Source organism: Equus przewalskii, chromosome 11 (genome assembly GCF_037783145.1).
Source record: "Equus przewalskii isolate Varuska chromosome 11, EquPr2, whole genome shotgun sequence".
Taxonomy (NCBI): domain Eukaryota; kingdom Metazoa; phylum Chordata; class Mammalia; order Perissodactyla; family Equidae; genus Equus; species Equus przewalskii.
Window position 1 is genome coordinate 2,031,789 of NC_091841.1, and position 15,236 is coordinate 2,047,024.

The 15,236-nt window shown below is 55.0% G+C and overlaps 1 protein-coding gene across 9 annotated transcripts in view; it reads right to left on the reverse strand.

The window, feature by feature from the left end:
- Positions 1 to 15,236, reverse strand: part of SLC1A2 (solute carrier family 1 member 2) — a 138,908-nt gene that overhangs the window by 91,793 nt on the left and 31,879 nt on the right. For 2 of the 9 annotated variants that reach the window (XM_070564793.1, XM_070564785.1), the window contains exon 2: positions 14,802 to 14,959. The exons of 6 other annotated variants lie outside the window; for them this stretch is intronic. Coding sequence is in view for 1 of the 3 variants with exons in the window: in XM_070564782.1 (XP_070420883.1) it covers positions 862 to 869 (8 nt within the window). In the remaining 2 variants the exon portion in view is untranslated. Of the gene's footprint in view, positions 1 to 861; positions 1,286 to 14,801; positions 14,960 to 15,236 lie in introns of those variants that run through there. One more of the 9 variants, XM_070564782.1, reaches the window with a different exon arrangement.

The following is a 15,236-nucleotide window of genomic DNA, read 5'->3' on the forward strand; positions in this document are numbered from 1 at the left end:
CGGCTTCCCCGCCACACCAAGGACAGGTAACGGTGCAGCAGCTACCCTTCTGCTTTTGAATCTCTGGGCTTCAGAGCTTTTCCAGCTGGTCGACAACACAATCTTAATGACGTCATTCATGTTCCCCCGCGCCTGCAGGTGGAAACAGTTAGCACACTGTGATAAGGTAAGCGGCAGGGCTGGGGTTCAGGGACTCCTGCCTGGACCATTTCTTCAGCAGTGCTCGCAGAAGACACTCACAGGAAGAAGGTGGGGTTGAGCGCGGAAGACGTGCTCATAAGGACCATGTCTTACACTCCCAGTGCTCAAGTTCTTCAAGATGAAATCATGGATCATGATTGTAGGTACAAGTTACAGCTTTTCTAACTCATTGCTAAAATGTCTTGTTAATGTGTTATTTAAGCAATCATTTAAAGGGGGAAAATTCTACATGGAAAGATATGAATATCATTGATTCATTCATTGATTCATTCAACACACATTCATTGAGAAGCATACCATGTGCCTGGTTCATTGTTAGGCACTGGGGGGCGGGGACCTAGCCATTTTATTCACCATCCTGAGACGTTTCAGAGCCAATTGTTTTTCTGATAAACAGATTATGCTCCACAATCGTTACTCCTTCTTTCTCTGAACCTCTATGTTTCGTGGGAAGACCTGGTTCACAGGAGGAAGCTGACATTGCTCAGCCCCAGGAAAAGATGTGTCTTTGCCCAATACCAAAATAGGCCCTAGTGAGTGCAGGAAAACAACCTATTGTCCTTGTCCCACCTTTTCATTCTCCTCTTCTCCAGGAATAGAAAGTGACTCCTTCCTTCTCATGGCTCCCAGCCCACCCCCAGCCCACCCGGGATTGCTGACCTGACCATCCTTTTGTCTGCAAGAACACGCTGGCAGCAGAGGGCTGGGGTGAGCCCTGTCCCCGCTGCGGTCCTGTTGTCCTCGGAGGAAAGTCTCAGAGGCTTTAAAGTTCACCTGGCCAGCGTTCTGACGTCAGAGAAGTAACAGGCTGTCCTATCGACTGTTGTCATTTGGCTGGAGCGCCCAAGGTCGCTAAGTGTTTGTGGGCGTGTTGTGTAATTATGGGGGTTAAAGACCCCGTCAGGACCCTCTTCGGCCTCTGCCGTCCATTTCCTGTCCAAAAGCAAGAACTGAGGCTGTTCCCTCCCTGGGTTGTAAATTTCCACTCGGCTCTCGCAGGAGCTGGCTGGTGAGCCCCAGAGCCGCCGCTCTGTCACCAGGCCATCTCGCTGGCACTCATCTTCGTTCCTCCATCCCCATCCTCACAGCCACCCGTGATCATTAACCACTTCATCCCCAGCGGCCTTGCTCCCTGACGTTTAACCCAAACTCCTCAAAGTACTGAGTCTTTCACTTCTAATTCCCAACGTAGGTGAAAGAAACTCTCTGTTTTTAGGATCTGGAAATGTTCCAGCCTTCCAATCCTTTCCCCGTGCTTAAATTCTAAATGTCCTATAGCTTAATTTATCCAGAGGTTTTGTCGAAGGCCCTCTGTTTTGTTTTCTAATTAAATGTAAAATGCAAGGTCGACTTAGGGTTTTGAGGAAGATTTGAACACCAGTCCCCATGTCGCCGTCAATGACTTCCATGGATAACAGCACCATTTCTCAGAACGTGTCCCTCGGAATACTAATCCCCCCCAATGTTCCAGGACGTGAAGGTTAAGGTGCCAAATGAGACGGGAGGGGCTGCTTCCCCTTGAAGGCTCCCAGCGTGGCCAGCGTACAGAAGGCTCTCGGCAGTTCTGCAGTAACAAAGTGTGCTCAGCCAAGCATCCCAAGGTTCCTGGAGCCCAGACACGCTTTACTTTTTGTTTTATTTTTCTTACACAAGGACTATAGACATATTATAGATCTAGGGATCCACGGAATACACCCTGGGAAGCAGGGATCTGCTACATAAACACCAAGAGGCCCTTGGACCTGTGCCACACAGCGGATCGGCTTCCGTGGTGGGGACAGAACTCAGGCTTCCACTCGGAAGGGGAGCAGGACTCAGGCTGCCTCGGTTACTAACCTGACCACAGTTTAGCACAGAGAAAGTAGCCTCGGTTCTCCACCAGCAAAGGCGGCCAGAAGGGAAGGGCCAGGAGGGCATCGGGACCATCATCTGCCCCAGACAGCAGACATCCATCCGGGATGTCTTGCGGGTGACCTGACGCAGCGCTCCCCCCGTGATGGGGCCTGTGTGGGATCCCTGCATCCCGAAGTCTCCATCCGCTAGGCCCACCCCTCACTGTGTCTGTGGCTCTCTCACCAGCCATCTCGGGCCTCACCCTGGGCCGTTTCAGTCCCCGTCTGAACTGTTCACAGAGCTGTTGCCTCTGGGAAAGGACCGTATCTGGTTTGGTTCATCACAGCAGCCACAGATCGGTGAGTGGCATGCAGTGGACATCTTCTGGCGCTCCACTTGAGATTTCAATCCTACTTGCACCACTCGTGAGCTGTGTGATGCTGGGCAGATTACTTAACAAGTCAGAACCTCAAATACCTCATTCATAAAGAGGGGTGACAATAAGAATTAATGATATCTCACAGGATTGTTGTGAAAATTAAATCAGTTGATGTATACGAAAGTGCCTAGAACACAGACTGCATGCAGCCTGGACACTATGATTGTTGTCATCATTATTGATTCATTCCACAAATATTTCCTAGGCAAAACAGCCATTGCCTTTATGAGCCCTGAACGTGGTTTAAGTGATTTTGCCTTTAAGAGTTGCCATTAGAATCCAGGGCAAATCAGAGCAAACTGGATTTCCAGTCTCATATCTCCTTGGCAGCTCGACGACATTCAAGTTCTTCCGGTTGCAGCGTCTGCATCCTCTTTTGGTGACATTCATCACTGTTAGGTATCGATGCCAGCCAACCTTCACTGAAGACTATCTGCCAGGCACATTCGAAGTGCGTTACAGGCATTTGGCTTGTCTAAATCTTTCAACAACCCTATGAGGTAGACACTACTATTATTCCCATTTATAGCCAAGGAGAAGGCACAGAGAGGCTAAGTACCTGGCCCAAGTTCACACAGCTGGTCAATGGCAGAGCTGAGATCCAAACCCTCAAAGTCAGACTCCTAAGTGCCTGCCTATGACCATTGCACTACTGAGCCTCTCCAGGACGGCTTACTGTCTCTTCAGAGAAGGGGCAGCGTGAGGCATGAGTACACGAGAAAGGAGGGGAAGTGGAGGAGGCAGGGGTGGCTGCAGGCCAGGCACGGAGAGCAAGACCATCTCCCAGTGCCATGCAGAGAGCACGACCAGCTGATCAATTAGCCAGGCACAGCCTGAGCAGCATTCACATTCTGTCCAGAATGTTCTGGGCTTGCTGCGGACCCATGGATGTCTGAGTAGAAGGCAGAGCAGGCTGCTGCCTGGCAGCAAAGGAGGGGGTACCCCACAGCCTGGGACACAGCTACTGAGAGCAAAGCTGCCACAGATGCCTCCTTTTCTGGGTTGCCAAAAGTTTCTGTCATTTGCAAAATAGGGGCACATCAGAGGGTATCCAATATCCTTTAGGGTACAGAACCAGACGGTGCCTTATCATCCCTCCGGGCTGTGAAAACCTAGGATGCCAGTTCCCTGGGGACATCTCCAACCGGTCTGGTTCTATCTCGAAACGACAAACAGAAGAGCTGACAGTGAGAGCACTTTCCATAAGGCAGGCTTTAGGCTGAATTCTTCCAGCAGCCCTCTGCATGAAATTATTACTACCTCCACCTTACTGAGGAGGCATAGAGAGGGGAAGAAAATTGCCCGAGGTCACGTGGCCGCGCAAGGATCGGAGCCAGGACCTGAGCCAAAGATGGAAGAAACTCATATGCAGGTGCAGCCTCTGCAGTAAGAGGTGGTGCTTAAACGGGAGCAGCATCCACACCCTCATCCACTGACTGGTTTGCACTGGCGCCCCTGTGATGGCCTGGGATGCAGAGCGGCACGTGGCAGGCCAGGTCCACTCCCTCCCCAAGTCATATGTCCTATTCCCGCAGGGACAGGCCATCAAAGAGAGAGCTTAGCAAGAGACAGGGGCGCCGGCAGCAGAGGGACCACGTGCTGACTTGCACCCCTGCCCTTCTGTGTACGGAGGCTGGATGTAAAAGCAGCTCTCAGAATACATTCTGCTCCCTCCAACACCAAGAGCACCATATGTGTCCCCCACACGAGGAGAGCAGACAGACCCACTGCCGTTCTGGAGTGCTGTCCAGGAGGCCGCAAACGGCTGTCAGCATGTCCTTCAATGGGGGGGCGGGGGCGGGGCCGTGGGGAGAGAGGCAACTGAGAGTTCCCCTCTGTGTTGCTCCACAGACATTTCTGGAAGGGGTCAGTTTGGGGTGATTCATCATCTACCCAAGTAGACTCACACTGAGAAACCAACTCAGATACTGTGGTTAAAAATAAATCTCCGCTCACCATCTTCTTATTAATATTCTGTAAGTTAAGGACCTTCAGCCCACAGTGAGAAAAGTTCATTGAGCCAAGAGTTGCTACACCGGCTCTAAGAATTTGGTAAAAGTAACTCTATAACTGAGTTGTAACGTCAGCCTGGGTTAGATGGAGTGGTCACGGACGACACTTGCAACTGGCCAGCAGCCAACGTGGAACAGACACAAAAACCAAACTTTCAAGGTTGTAGCCACAGAGACTTGGGGTTGTTGTTACTGAAGCACGACCCAGTGAAAGCTGCCTGGTCCAGGACTTCTCGCTCCTGGGGGCCCTTCCTGACTGACCCTCTTAAGGAAGACCTGGGCTGCTTACCTCCCTAAGGATGCTGCTCTAAGGGCAAAATCACGCAGCACAGCCTGGCCCGCTTCTGGAGGGTGGAGGCCATCGTCTACTTTCTTCCCTGTAGCTCGCGGCCCCGTGCGGTGCTGGGGAGCTGGGGGCACAAGACACAGAGGCTGAGTCCTGGGCTGTCTGGGTCCCCACGGACCAGGCCAGGCTGCTGGCTACCTTAGGAAAAGAGAATAGAGAAGAGGAGCTCAGCCTGCAAATGTATGAAAGCACGAGTCACCTACCACTGCCCTCGGCCTAGATGACCATAGGGGAAACCCCCTCCAGCACCTGGAACCTCCCATTTGTAGGGCAGGACCTGACCCGAGACCTAAGTTCATCCTCAGCCCTCGCTCAGCCTCTGCGGTTTGATGGAAACAGAAACCAGCTTCATCGTCTCCATCCCCCGTCTCTTCCAACAGCCTTCAGAGCGAGTGAGCGCAGACCTGGGATCTCAAGGGAAAGCCCGGCTCACCGGACTCACCAGCGGCTCATTTCTTTTCTCCTGTTGACCGCGGGGAGGAGAGCGGCGCCTCCTTGAGGCTGAGTGAGTCAGAGCCGCGTCAGGCCGGGAGCTCCCACACCCATCGTGGCCTGTCTCACGCCAGAGCCGCTCACTCCAGCCCTTCACTATTTTCACCTCCTCCACTGTTATCTACTTAACCATGTTTAACACTGACCGGTTCTTGTGCTGAAATAAACGTCCTCTGAGAGGAGTTTTCCCGGTACTATTGTCGACGAAAAGCCAGTACCGCTTGTCATAAATAGGTGGGCATGGAAATGCACGGGACAGCGGACATCTTACCGAACTCTAGCGATGCTGTCTGCTGCCTGCTGCTCTCCCTTTGTTTGAAAGAGGGCTGAAAAGGTTTTAGGACCGTGGCAAAGGCCTGGCAGGACCCGAGCGAGGGTCGAACCTCGTAATCAGAGGGATGGAAGGAGATTGGAAAAGCGAGTTGTTTTCTCACCACATGATGGAACTTAATTTGTCATCGGTGCACCCCTAGTCATCTCATGTGCCCCCAAACTCATCTTTCATCTCATCAAGGCATCCATTTCACACCGGGAGTGAAGCTGGCGTACTTCCCCGGGTCCTACAACAGTATGGCTTACTTATCAACAGCACACATTGTACAGCCTGTCAGATACAGGTTTGAGTCCCGCTCCACCACTTCCTAGCTGTGCAACTTTGGCCAAGTCACTAAACCTCTCTGAGCTTCTGTTTACTCATCTACAAAATGAGGATAATCATAGTTCCTATCTTGTAATGCGAAGACCTTCAAAAACGCTTGGCCCCTAAGTAAACTCTCCTTCAGCTCAGCTCCTGTACAGAATACTTTACGTGAGCGGAATGCACGGGTCTGGGAGAGAGAGTGTACACTACACATGGTGCTTGATTTCCCTGCCCGTGTCCACCTCTGGTCTTAAAACATCGACATCCAGTCCTGCCTGGAGTTGACAGTGTGGGGACAGCAGAAAGAACACAGAGCAGGATGGACTTTTCTTCCCCCATCGCCTTCCCAGAGACTGGGGGCTCCAGGGACTAAAGTAACACCCAGGGGTCTTTTCTCGTGAAACTCGAGCCCGCGGGGAGGGGAGGGGAGTCCGACAGTTGAGTTATGCTTGGCAGCACCCACCAGGTTGGATGGCGTCTAGATTCTCCACCCAAAGGCTGCAATCCGTTTACACGGCCCGCGGCTCCCTGTCAGGGCCTGGCACCTCCCTCCCGCTCCAGAACCCAAGAGGTTCCGACGGTGGATGCTGCGTGGAAACCCCGCTGGAGGCTGCAGTCAGAAGCCTCGGGCCTGGGGACACGGGGCCAACGGCCGGGCGCGCTCCAGGCTGCAGGGTCACACCGGGTGCCCCGGCTCCGCGGCGTAGGCGCAAGTTGAAGCAGCACCGTCCAACCCGATCTCGAAACTCATCTGACCAGGCTGCAGGTCACAAATGTTTTTAATTTGAAAAAGCTAAACTGCAGCAAAGCGAGAGCAGCCTGAGAGCTACGAAGCCACTAATCCCCCGGGCAGCTGAGGGAGGAGTCTGGGGTCCAGCCCTGCGGGGTGCTCCCTCAGCCCTTGGTGCTTCACCGCTGCCTGCAGCTCCTGAGGAAAGCACGGGAGTGGGGCACAGCCTAGAGGGAAGAGGGGGGCAGAGAGAACAGTGGAGGGATGGGGAGGAGGGATGGGGAGGAGGGATAAGGCGGAGGAGTGGGGAGGAGGGATGGGGAGGGAAGGGGAGGAGGGATGGGGAGGAGGGATGGGGAGGAGGGGTGGGGAGGAGGGATAAGGCGGAGGAGTGGGGAGGAGGGATGGGGAGGGAAGGGGAGGAGGGATGGGGAGGCGGGATGGGGAGGAGGGATAAGGCGGAGGAGTGGGGAGGAGGGATGGGGAGGGAAGGGGAGGAGGGATGGGGAGGAGGGATGGGGAGGAGGGGTGGGGAGGAGGGATGGGAGGAGGGATGGGAGAGGATGGAAGGGGAGGAGGGATGGGGAGGCGGGATGGGCAGGAGGGGTGGGGAGGAGGGATAAGGCGGAGGAGTGGGGAGGAGGGATGGGGAGGGATGGGGAGGCGGGATGGGGAGGAGGGGTGGGGAGGAGGGATGGGAGGAGGGATGGGAGAGGAGGAAGGGGAGGAGGGATGGGGAGGAGGGATGGGGAGGGGGGATGGGGAGGAGGGATGGGGAGGAGGGGTGGGGAGGAGGGATGGGAGGAGGGAAGGGGAGGAGGGATGGGGAGGAGGGATGGGGAGGGGAAGGGGAGGAGGGAAGGGGAGGAGGGATGGGGAGGAGGGATGGGGGGAGGGAAGGGGAGGAGGGATGGGGAGGAGGGATGGGGAGGAGGGATGGGGAGGGAAGGGGAGGAGGGACGGGGAGGAGGGAAGGGGAGGAGGGATGGGGAGGAGGGATGGGGAGGGGATGGGGAGGAGGGAAGGGGAGGTGGGAAGGGGAGGTGGAAGGGGAGGAGTGAAGGGGAGGAGGGATGGGGGGAGGGATGGGGAGGAGGCGGGGGAGGGAAGGGGAGGAGGGATGGGGAGGAGGGATAGGGAGGGATGGGGAGGAGGGATGGGGAGGGGGAAGGGGAGTGGAAGGGGAGGAGGGATAGGGGAGGAGGGATGGGGAGGAGGGATGGGGAGGGAAGGGGAGGAGGGATGGGGAGGAGGGAAGGGGAGGAGGGATGGGGAGGAGGGATGGGGAGGGATGGGGAGGAGGGAAGGGGAGGAGGGATGGGGAGGAGGGATAGGGAGGGATGGGGAGGAGGGAAGGGGAGGAGGGATGGGGAGGAGGGATGGGGAGGGAAGGGGAGGAGGGAAGGGGAGGAGGGATGGGGAGGAGGGATGAGGAGGGATGGGGAGGAGGGAAGGGGAGGTGGGAAGGGGAGGTGGAATGGGGAGGGAAGTGGAGGAGGGAAGGGGAGGAGGGATGGGGAGGAGGGATGGGGAGGGAAGGGGAGGAGGGAAGGGGAGGAGGGATGGGGAGGAGGGAAGGGGAGGGGGAAGGGGAGGAGGGATGGGGAGGGAAGGGGAGGAGGGAAGGGGAGGAGGGATGGGAAGGGGAGGGGAGGAGGGAAGGGGAGGAGGGATGGGGAGGAGGGATGGGAGGGGAGGGGAGGAGGGAAGGGGAGGAGGGATGTGGAGGTGGGATGGGAAGGGGAGGGGAGGAGGGATGGGGAGGGAGGGGAGGGGAGGAGGGATGGGGAGGAGGGATGGGGAGGGGAGGGAAGGGGAGGAGGGATGGGGAGGAGGGATGGGGAGGGATGGGGAGGGAGAGGGGAGGGAAGGGGAGGAGGGAGGTGGAGGGAGGGATAGGGAGGGAATGGGGAGGAGGGGAAGCGGAGGAGGGAAGGGGAGGTGGAATGGGGAGGGAAGGGGAGGAGGGAAGGGGAGGAGGGATGGGGAGGGATGGGGAGGAGGGAAGGGGAGGGCAGGGGGCAGAGGCGGCACCGGCGCGGAGGGAACCCAAGGCTGCCCTGTCACCCCTTAGGGAGCCGCGTCTTCTCTCTCAGGATGGGGCGCATCTTTCGTGCATTTTCAGCTGGACTTAGAATCTCATGGCTCCGGATGGAGCTTCATCGGTGGCTCGCGCCGCCCAGCTGACGGCTCCACCCCGCCGCTGTTCTCTGGCGCTTCATCGTGCCTCAGTGGTCCTGGAGCGCAGCCACGGAGTCCACGCTGACACCCACTCCAATCCTCAGGTACTTATTGCAAACTCATTCTCAACAACCAGGAATGACCTAGCCCAGGCCCAGCCACAAATATGAGTACAGTGCTGATGTGGCCTCAAGAAATTCCCAGTATAAAAGCGATTATAATCAATAAGCTTTCTGAGTTTCCTTAAAATGACCCTGTGAGGCAGGCACTGTATACTCTGTGCTCTACAGGCGAAGAAACCGAGGCACAGAGGCCTCAGGAACTTCCCTGAGCTCACTGAGCACGTGGTGGTGGGGATGCAGCCCCCGCGGTCTGGCTGGAGCATCTGGACTCTGCCCACGACACCTCCCTGCCTCGTGGTCTGAGATTCAGGCCTGTGCACACCCGGGGGCTGACTTTCAGAAGGACCGGGACCCACCCAGCAGGGCCCGAGGCGAGTCGGGGTGCAGAGAAGGCGTCCTCTCAGAGACGGGGCCCTGAGGCAGCCTGGAGGGACGGGGGGCCTCCAGTCACAGCGGGAGGAAAGGCTCCCAGGAGCTGAGGACGCAGCGCGGGCCCCTCCCGTTCCCCATCCCTCCGCGGCTGTCCTTGGGCACCCGTCGTCCTCCTCGAACGCCTTCTTCCAGACCCCGAGGCCCAGGGCCAGGGCTGCTGTTCCCAAGAGAGCGTTGAACCCCTGACTGAGGTGGGCAAACCCAGCAAGGACGCCAGTCACGAGGACCTGCCCCGGGCTGTGCCACACAATGGGTCTCGGGGACCGAGCTTGGGGACAGGAAGCAGCTGGTCCCCCGCAGACATGAGGCCCAGCTGTGAGTGAGAGAAAGAAGGCAGAAGCAAGGGCCAGAAAAGCAGAACCCAAGGTACTGCTAGTCTGGAAATCGGGCGAGGTGTCCATCGCCCATGGTGCAGCGCACTCGTCAGTGACTGGCAAGTAGCAGCAGCTGCATCCCCAAAATCACGTAACCCACAAGCCAGAGGAGACAGAAACGAGATCACGGATTAATAACCGCTGAGGTTTATTATGCACTCACTGTGGGCCAGGACTTTCCTGAGTACTTTATGTAGATCTCCCTATTTAACCCTCACAGAGACCCTCTGAGGCTCCACGCCGCAAAGAGTGAGGTCAGTAAGAAGGTGGCTCCACAGGCAGGCTGAGTCTGAATCCTGACCCCTCCATACCTTGGCTGTGTGATCTTGGGCAAGTTACTTAGACTCTCTGTTTCTCGGTTTCCTCATCTGTACAACGGGGTCACGTTGGAAGTCACATCATACAGTTGCGATGGGGATTAAAGAAAACAGGAGAGGGAGCATCTGCAGGGCGCCGCCAGGGAAAAGCCTCAGCCAATTCTACCGCCCCAGCTGCTGCGTCGCAGGCGCCTTTCGGAGATGCAGAGGCCGAAGCGGCGATCGACGTGCCTGCCAAGCGATGGCGCCGGACCTGCCCCGCCAGTCTTTCCAGGGAGCTGGCCTGTGCCCACCACGCCGCCCTGGCCAGGACGGGAGCCCCAAAACGGGCAGAACAAAGGACAGGAGAGCGGGGAGAGGACAGCGGGCCCAGGGCAGCCGCGCGCGGAGGGGACCAACATTCGACCCTCCAGCTGAAAGGGCTTTTCTAGATGGGACGTGAGGACCACAGCCGAAAACCCCAGGCTTTGCTGCAAAGGCCTCGCGCTGGTCAGAACCCCGCCCACACCGCGGACCGGGGAAGCGCCATCAGGACATCACTGGGCCTGGACTTCGTGGGGGGGGAGGCAGAGGACAGGACCGTGGGCGCTGCAGCAGCGGTGAGGCTAAGACATACTGACTGACAACCAACTGCAAGGCACTCTTCGCTGGCTTTAACCCACTTAATCTACACTACAACCCTAATAGGTCAGTTCTATATTATCCCCATGTTGTAGACAAGGACATTAAGGCACAGAGAGGTCAAGTAACATTCACAAGGTCACACAGCAGGTAAGTCACAGAGCCAGGAATGGAACCCAGACTATCTGGCTTCAGAGTCCATACTCTTAACTTCCAGGACCTAAAAATACCCCGCCAGGCTCAAATAACCAGATAACTTATGAGGCCTTGTAACTGCCATTTGTCAGAAGACCCTTGGCCTGGACAGTCAACGGAAAAGCAGGAAACGGAGAAAATATCAGATAATCACACACTGAGGGGCATCCTACAAAAGGACTGATGGGGCCTCTTCAAGAGTGTCAGGTCACGAAGGACAGAGACGGACGACGGACGGAGAAGCTGTGCCAACGGGAGGAGACTGTGGAGACGCGAGACCGAGCGCCGTGCGCGAGCCTGGACCGGCCCGGAGCAGAGGGGGCCCCGGGGGGGACACCGGGCAAGTCCAGATGGGCCCCAAGCTGACGGCGGGGCGGGGCGGGGTGTGGCTCTGAGTCTTCATCAGTGGGCTACGGTGACACAAGACGTCGCATGGCGGGGAGCCGAGAGGGGGCGCGCGGCGCCAGCTGCATTGTGTTTGCAGCGCAACGCGCCTTAAGCCTACAAGTTTCTAAAATAATTTCAATTGTGTTGAAAAAATGAAAAACTGAAAATGGCAAAACGTTCAAAACCACTGACCTTCTCAGTTTATAAACTAAAGTGTTTGTCTTTGTAATTGCAATCCAGTTACGTTGTTTCCACCTATGAATGCAAGGACTCATCCTGATTTGACATTAAATTTGTCTTAAATTGTGAATAACCAAAAAAAAAGAAGAAGAAGAAGAAAAAAAAAGCTGGCACCGCCGAGATTTAGCAAGCTGGAGCCGCTTCTGAAGCACCAGATTACTTACACGTGTTTCAAGATGTGACTGTCATCTTTCCCTCTCTCTGACTCACATCCTCACTGTCACTATTCAACAAATCTGCAGGACCCCACACAGCCTGGACCACGTGGAGGCTGAAAGACCCTGTGCAGGGCACCAAGGTCATGAGCATTAGCTCACCACAGTCCTAGGAGGAAGGAACCAGTATGATTATTCCCATTTCACAGATCAGGAAATTGAAGATCAGAGAGGTTGAGCAACTTCCCAAGGTCACACAGCACGTCAGTAATGGAATTGGGATATAGCATAGAAAGGGTGGATCTTGAGACACTGTGTTCATCTCTTTGTTGACTTCCCTCTTTCAACTAATATTGGGCTGGCTATCTATCAATTCGTCCTCTGATTTGACCTCAGCTCCGAGACGGGGATACAGACGGACATCACAGAACATACACTAGGGACCAAATTCTCCACCTCCATCATTCCACTTGATCTTACAAAAGGGGAGCGATTATCCCGTCCACATCAAATGAGGCAACTGAGCCTCAGCAAGGTAAAGTCACCAGACAGCCGAGTGGCCGCGCCAGAATGTAAACGTAGGTCTTCCTGAGAGCCAAAGCGCATGGTCTCCAACCACTCTACTTCCCAGGAAGACCCCGCAGGTGAAAACACCACCAAGCAGGTGAGAAGAGATGCACCTCCTGCCCACAGCCCCTGCAAAGGTGACCCTCGGGACAGGCCCGCACGGGCATCCTCCTGCAGCTGCTGTCACTAGCCGGCTGAGGCCGCCTTCCCAGTTATCAAATCCAGATAGCTCAGACCCTGAACAATTAGAGTAGTTTCTGTTTCTTTGTCTGATTTGTTCTGTTTGTTTTGCTTGTTTTCTTTTGTTTTGGGCCTAAATCACCTCTTTTAGAGACCTTCATGATCTAAATTATCTAGAAAATTGGAACACCCCTTTCCTTCCCGCCAGTGTGGGTTTTTCTTTAAGAAACCCCAAATCACGGTCTTTTTCACGAAATCGGCCTTTGTAAGTGAAAACACTTGCACAAGGCAGGAGGCAGCAGCTCTGCCTGTGGAAGGTCCCCCGTGGTTCAGCCAGGAAAGCAAAGCCACAGTCCACAGACAGGCTGCCCTCGCTCCACGCCCAGGCCAGCGCCTCACACTTGGAAATGCAATCGGCAATACCACTGCCTCCCACCCCAAATGCGCATTTGCAGTTTAGGACTCCACGTTCTGAAAGGAAAAGCAACATACACATTCAGGAAAGGTCAGAACCCGCAGATCCTAAAATGCAGACGCACGTGGAAGGGGCCTGATGCCTCCACACAGCATGGCTTTAGGGAACCATGACTGCAGTGTTGTTTGTTTGGGTGACGGTGCCCGGGACACCCAGGCCCCCCTCCTGGGAAGACAGCGATCCCAAAGCAGCTCGCTCCTGCAATATACACCCCTTTCACCAAAGCACACGAAACGCCACCAAAGGGCACTGATGCTGACTGCGCTGAAGCAGCTTGAAACCTGGGCTGATGTGTTAAAATCTCTGTGTCCAAGAGCTCCCCCTTTCCGTTCACATCAGCAGCTTGGGTCTTCATGAGCAACTCCGAAAGGCCGCCGCCCTTCTTTTTCATGAAATTTAACTACTTAGCATAAAATGAGAACCTTCCCAAAGTGTTGGAAGCAAGAAGGGCAGGACGAACAAAATGGGTCTTTGCCCATAACTGAATCTCTCCATCGCATTGGGAAACCGTGTGCCTTGAACTCGCTGGTCACAAAATGAACAAGAGTGTGAAAGACGAGAGTGTGTGCAGACAAACATGTAACCCGTGGTTCTCTCCAACTAAACTCCAGGAGAAGTCAAGGCTGCAGGATGCAGGATGCAGTTAACAGCTGGCAACTGCCTGGCCATCCTGGAAAGCGAGCATAGCCCATCTGGCTACTTGTAGCTCCGGAGGGGAAGATGGAGGGACGAATCTGAAACCCCGCTGTCTGTGGACTAAACGCATCAGAATCTGCGGCCCATGGAGCAGTGTCTGGCACCTAGGAAGTGCTGCACGGGTGTCAGCTCCTGCTGCTGCTGCTACGCTCGGCTAATATTGTTACCAGGCTGCCCAGATTCACGCAACCAGTCAAATCCTTCACCACATTCAGGCGATTCCATTTAAATAAGCAATGCAGATTTTTTTAAGGAAGGCAGACTTTAACTCCCGGATGAGCAAACTCCCACCCGCAAAGAGCAAGGCGCCCCTGCCCCTGACATGCTCCTTGGCAGGGACCACTGAGCCATTTAGCAGCTTAGAAGCCTTTGCTTGAGGTTTGAGGAGATGCCAAGGACTTTCCATGAGAACCAGGCTAGAGAGAGACTGGATCGCAGTTTCCAATGAGAAGCACATGTCCAGGGCACGCAGGCTCCCTCCCCTCACGCGAGGACGGAAACACTGCGAAGTACATCTTGTCCCAAGAACTCACTCATGCTTACCCTACAAGGATTAACTTTTTAATCTTAATCCCAGGATCCTGCCGTAAACTGGCCAACCGAAAGGCTGCTCCGAGAACAACTTCTGAGCAATCTGCTAATTGCGTGGCAGTTCCCAGCAGCTAAAACAAATGTGCCATGGAGTCCGGACACCCATAGAGTTGGTAAAAAGCTGCGGGTTTTTTCTCCCTTCCCTGATCATCACTAGTGCCATCTAACAGACTGTGCCTGCATGCTACATCGGTCCAGGCTCATTCTCTGGTTAAGGAGACCCTTGATTCTTCCAGGCAACCTACCAAAGGTCCGACCTGTAATGACTCACTTATTTTCATAATCCATCTGATTTTATCATTTAACCCCTGGGTCACCTTTCAAAAACCCAAGGCTCATTGTTTTGATAAGACGACCAACACTGGACAGGTTCCCAAACCACAGACACAGAGCAGGTGATGTCAACATCCTTAGCTCCTCAGTCCCATAAAATGGGACCCCTCCTTGAAACAAGAAAACTCCAGCTTCCAGGATGGCTCAGCTCCACCCGAGAACTCCATGGAAAGGGGAGTGGCTTTTGCTTTGCCTTTGAAAAATAACCCCAGCGCTGGCCCTGGCCCTTTGTGAGCACTAACCTCCGAATGTGGTCCTCGGGCCTCTTCAGGGATACATGCGTGAGAGTCAGTCTAGGTGACCTCTTGTCAAGGAGTTTTATTTTAAATCCCAGCTAATCTGTGCTGCTCCCTGGACTCGTCTGATCTCTTGACACATCTTAGTCCAGGGCAACACCGAGCTACAAGAGACATATAACGAGTTTGATGTTTCTCTCTTTCCCTTTCTTCCAGTCAATTCTGTTCCAACAATAACTCCTTTTTTCTCCTCTGCATAAACAGCAGTATAGGTGAGCAGAAACTAAAAATAAAAAGTAAAGAACAGAGCTGAGTGACCCAGTGGCTGTCTCTGCAGCGACAGCTCTGAGGCCATTGAGAAAGCCGGCATGTGTTTGCACCTGCGCACACGGTGCCTCCCTGTCGGAGCGTCTCTGGGTATTTTTAGAATCTGTAGGGAGA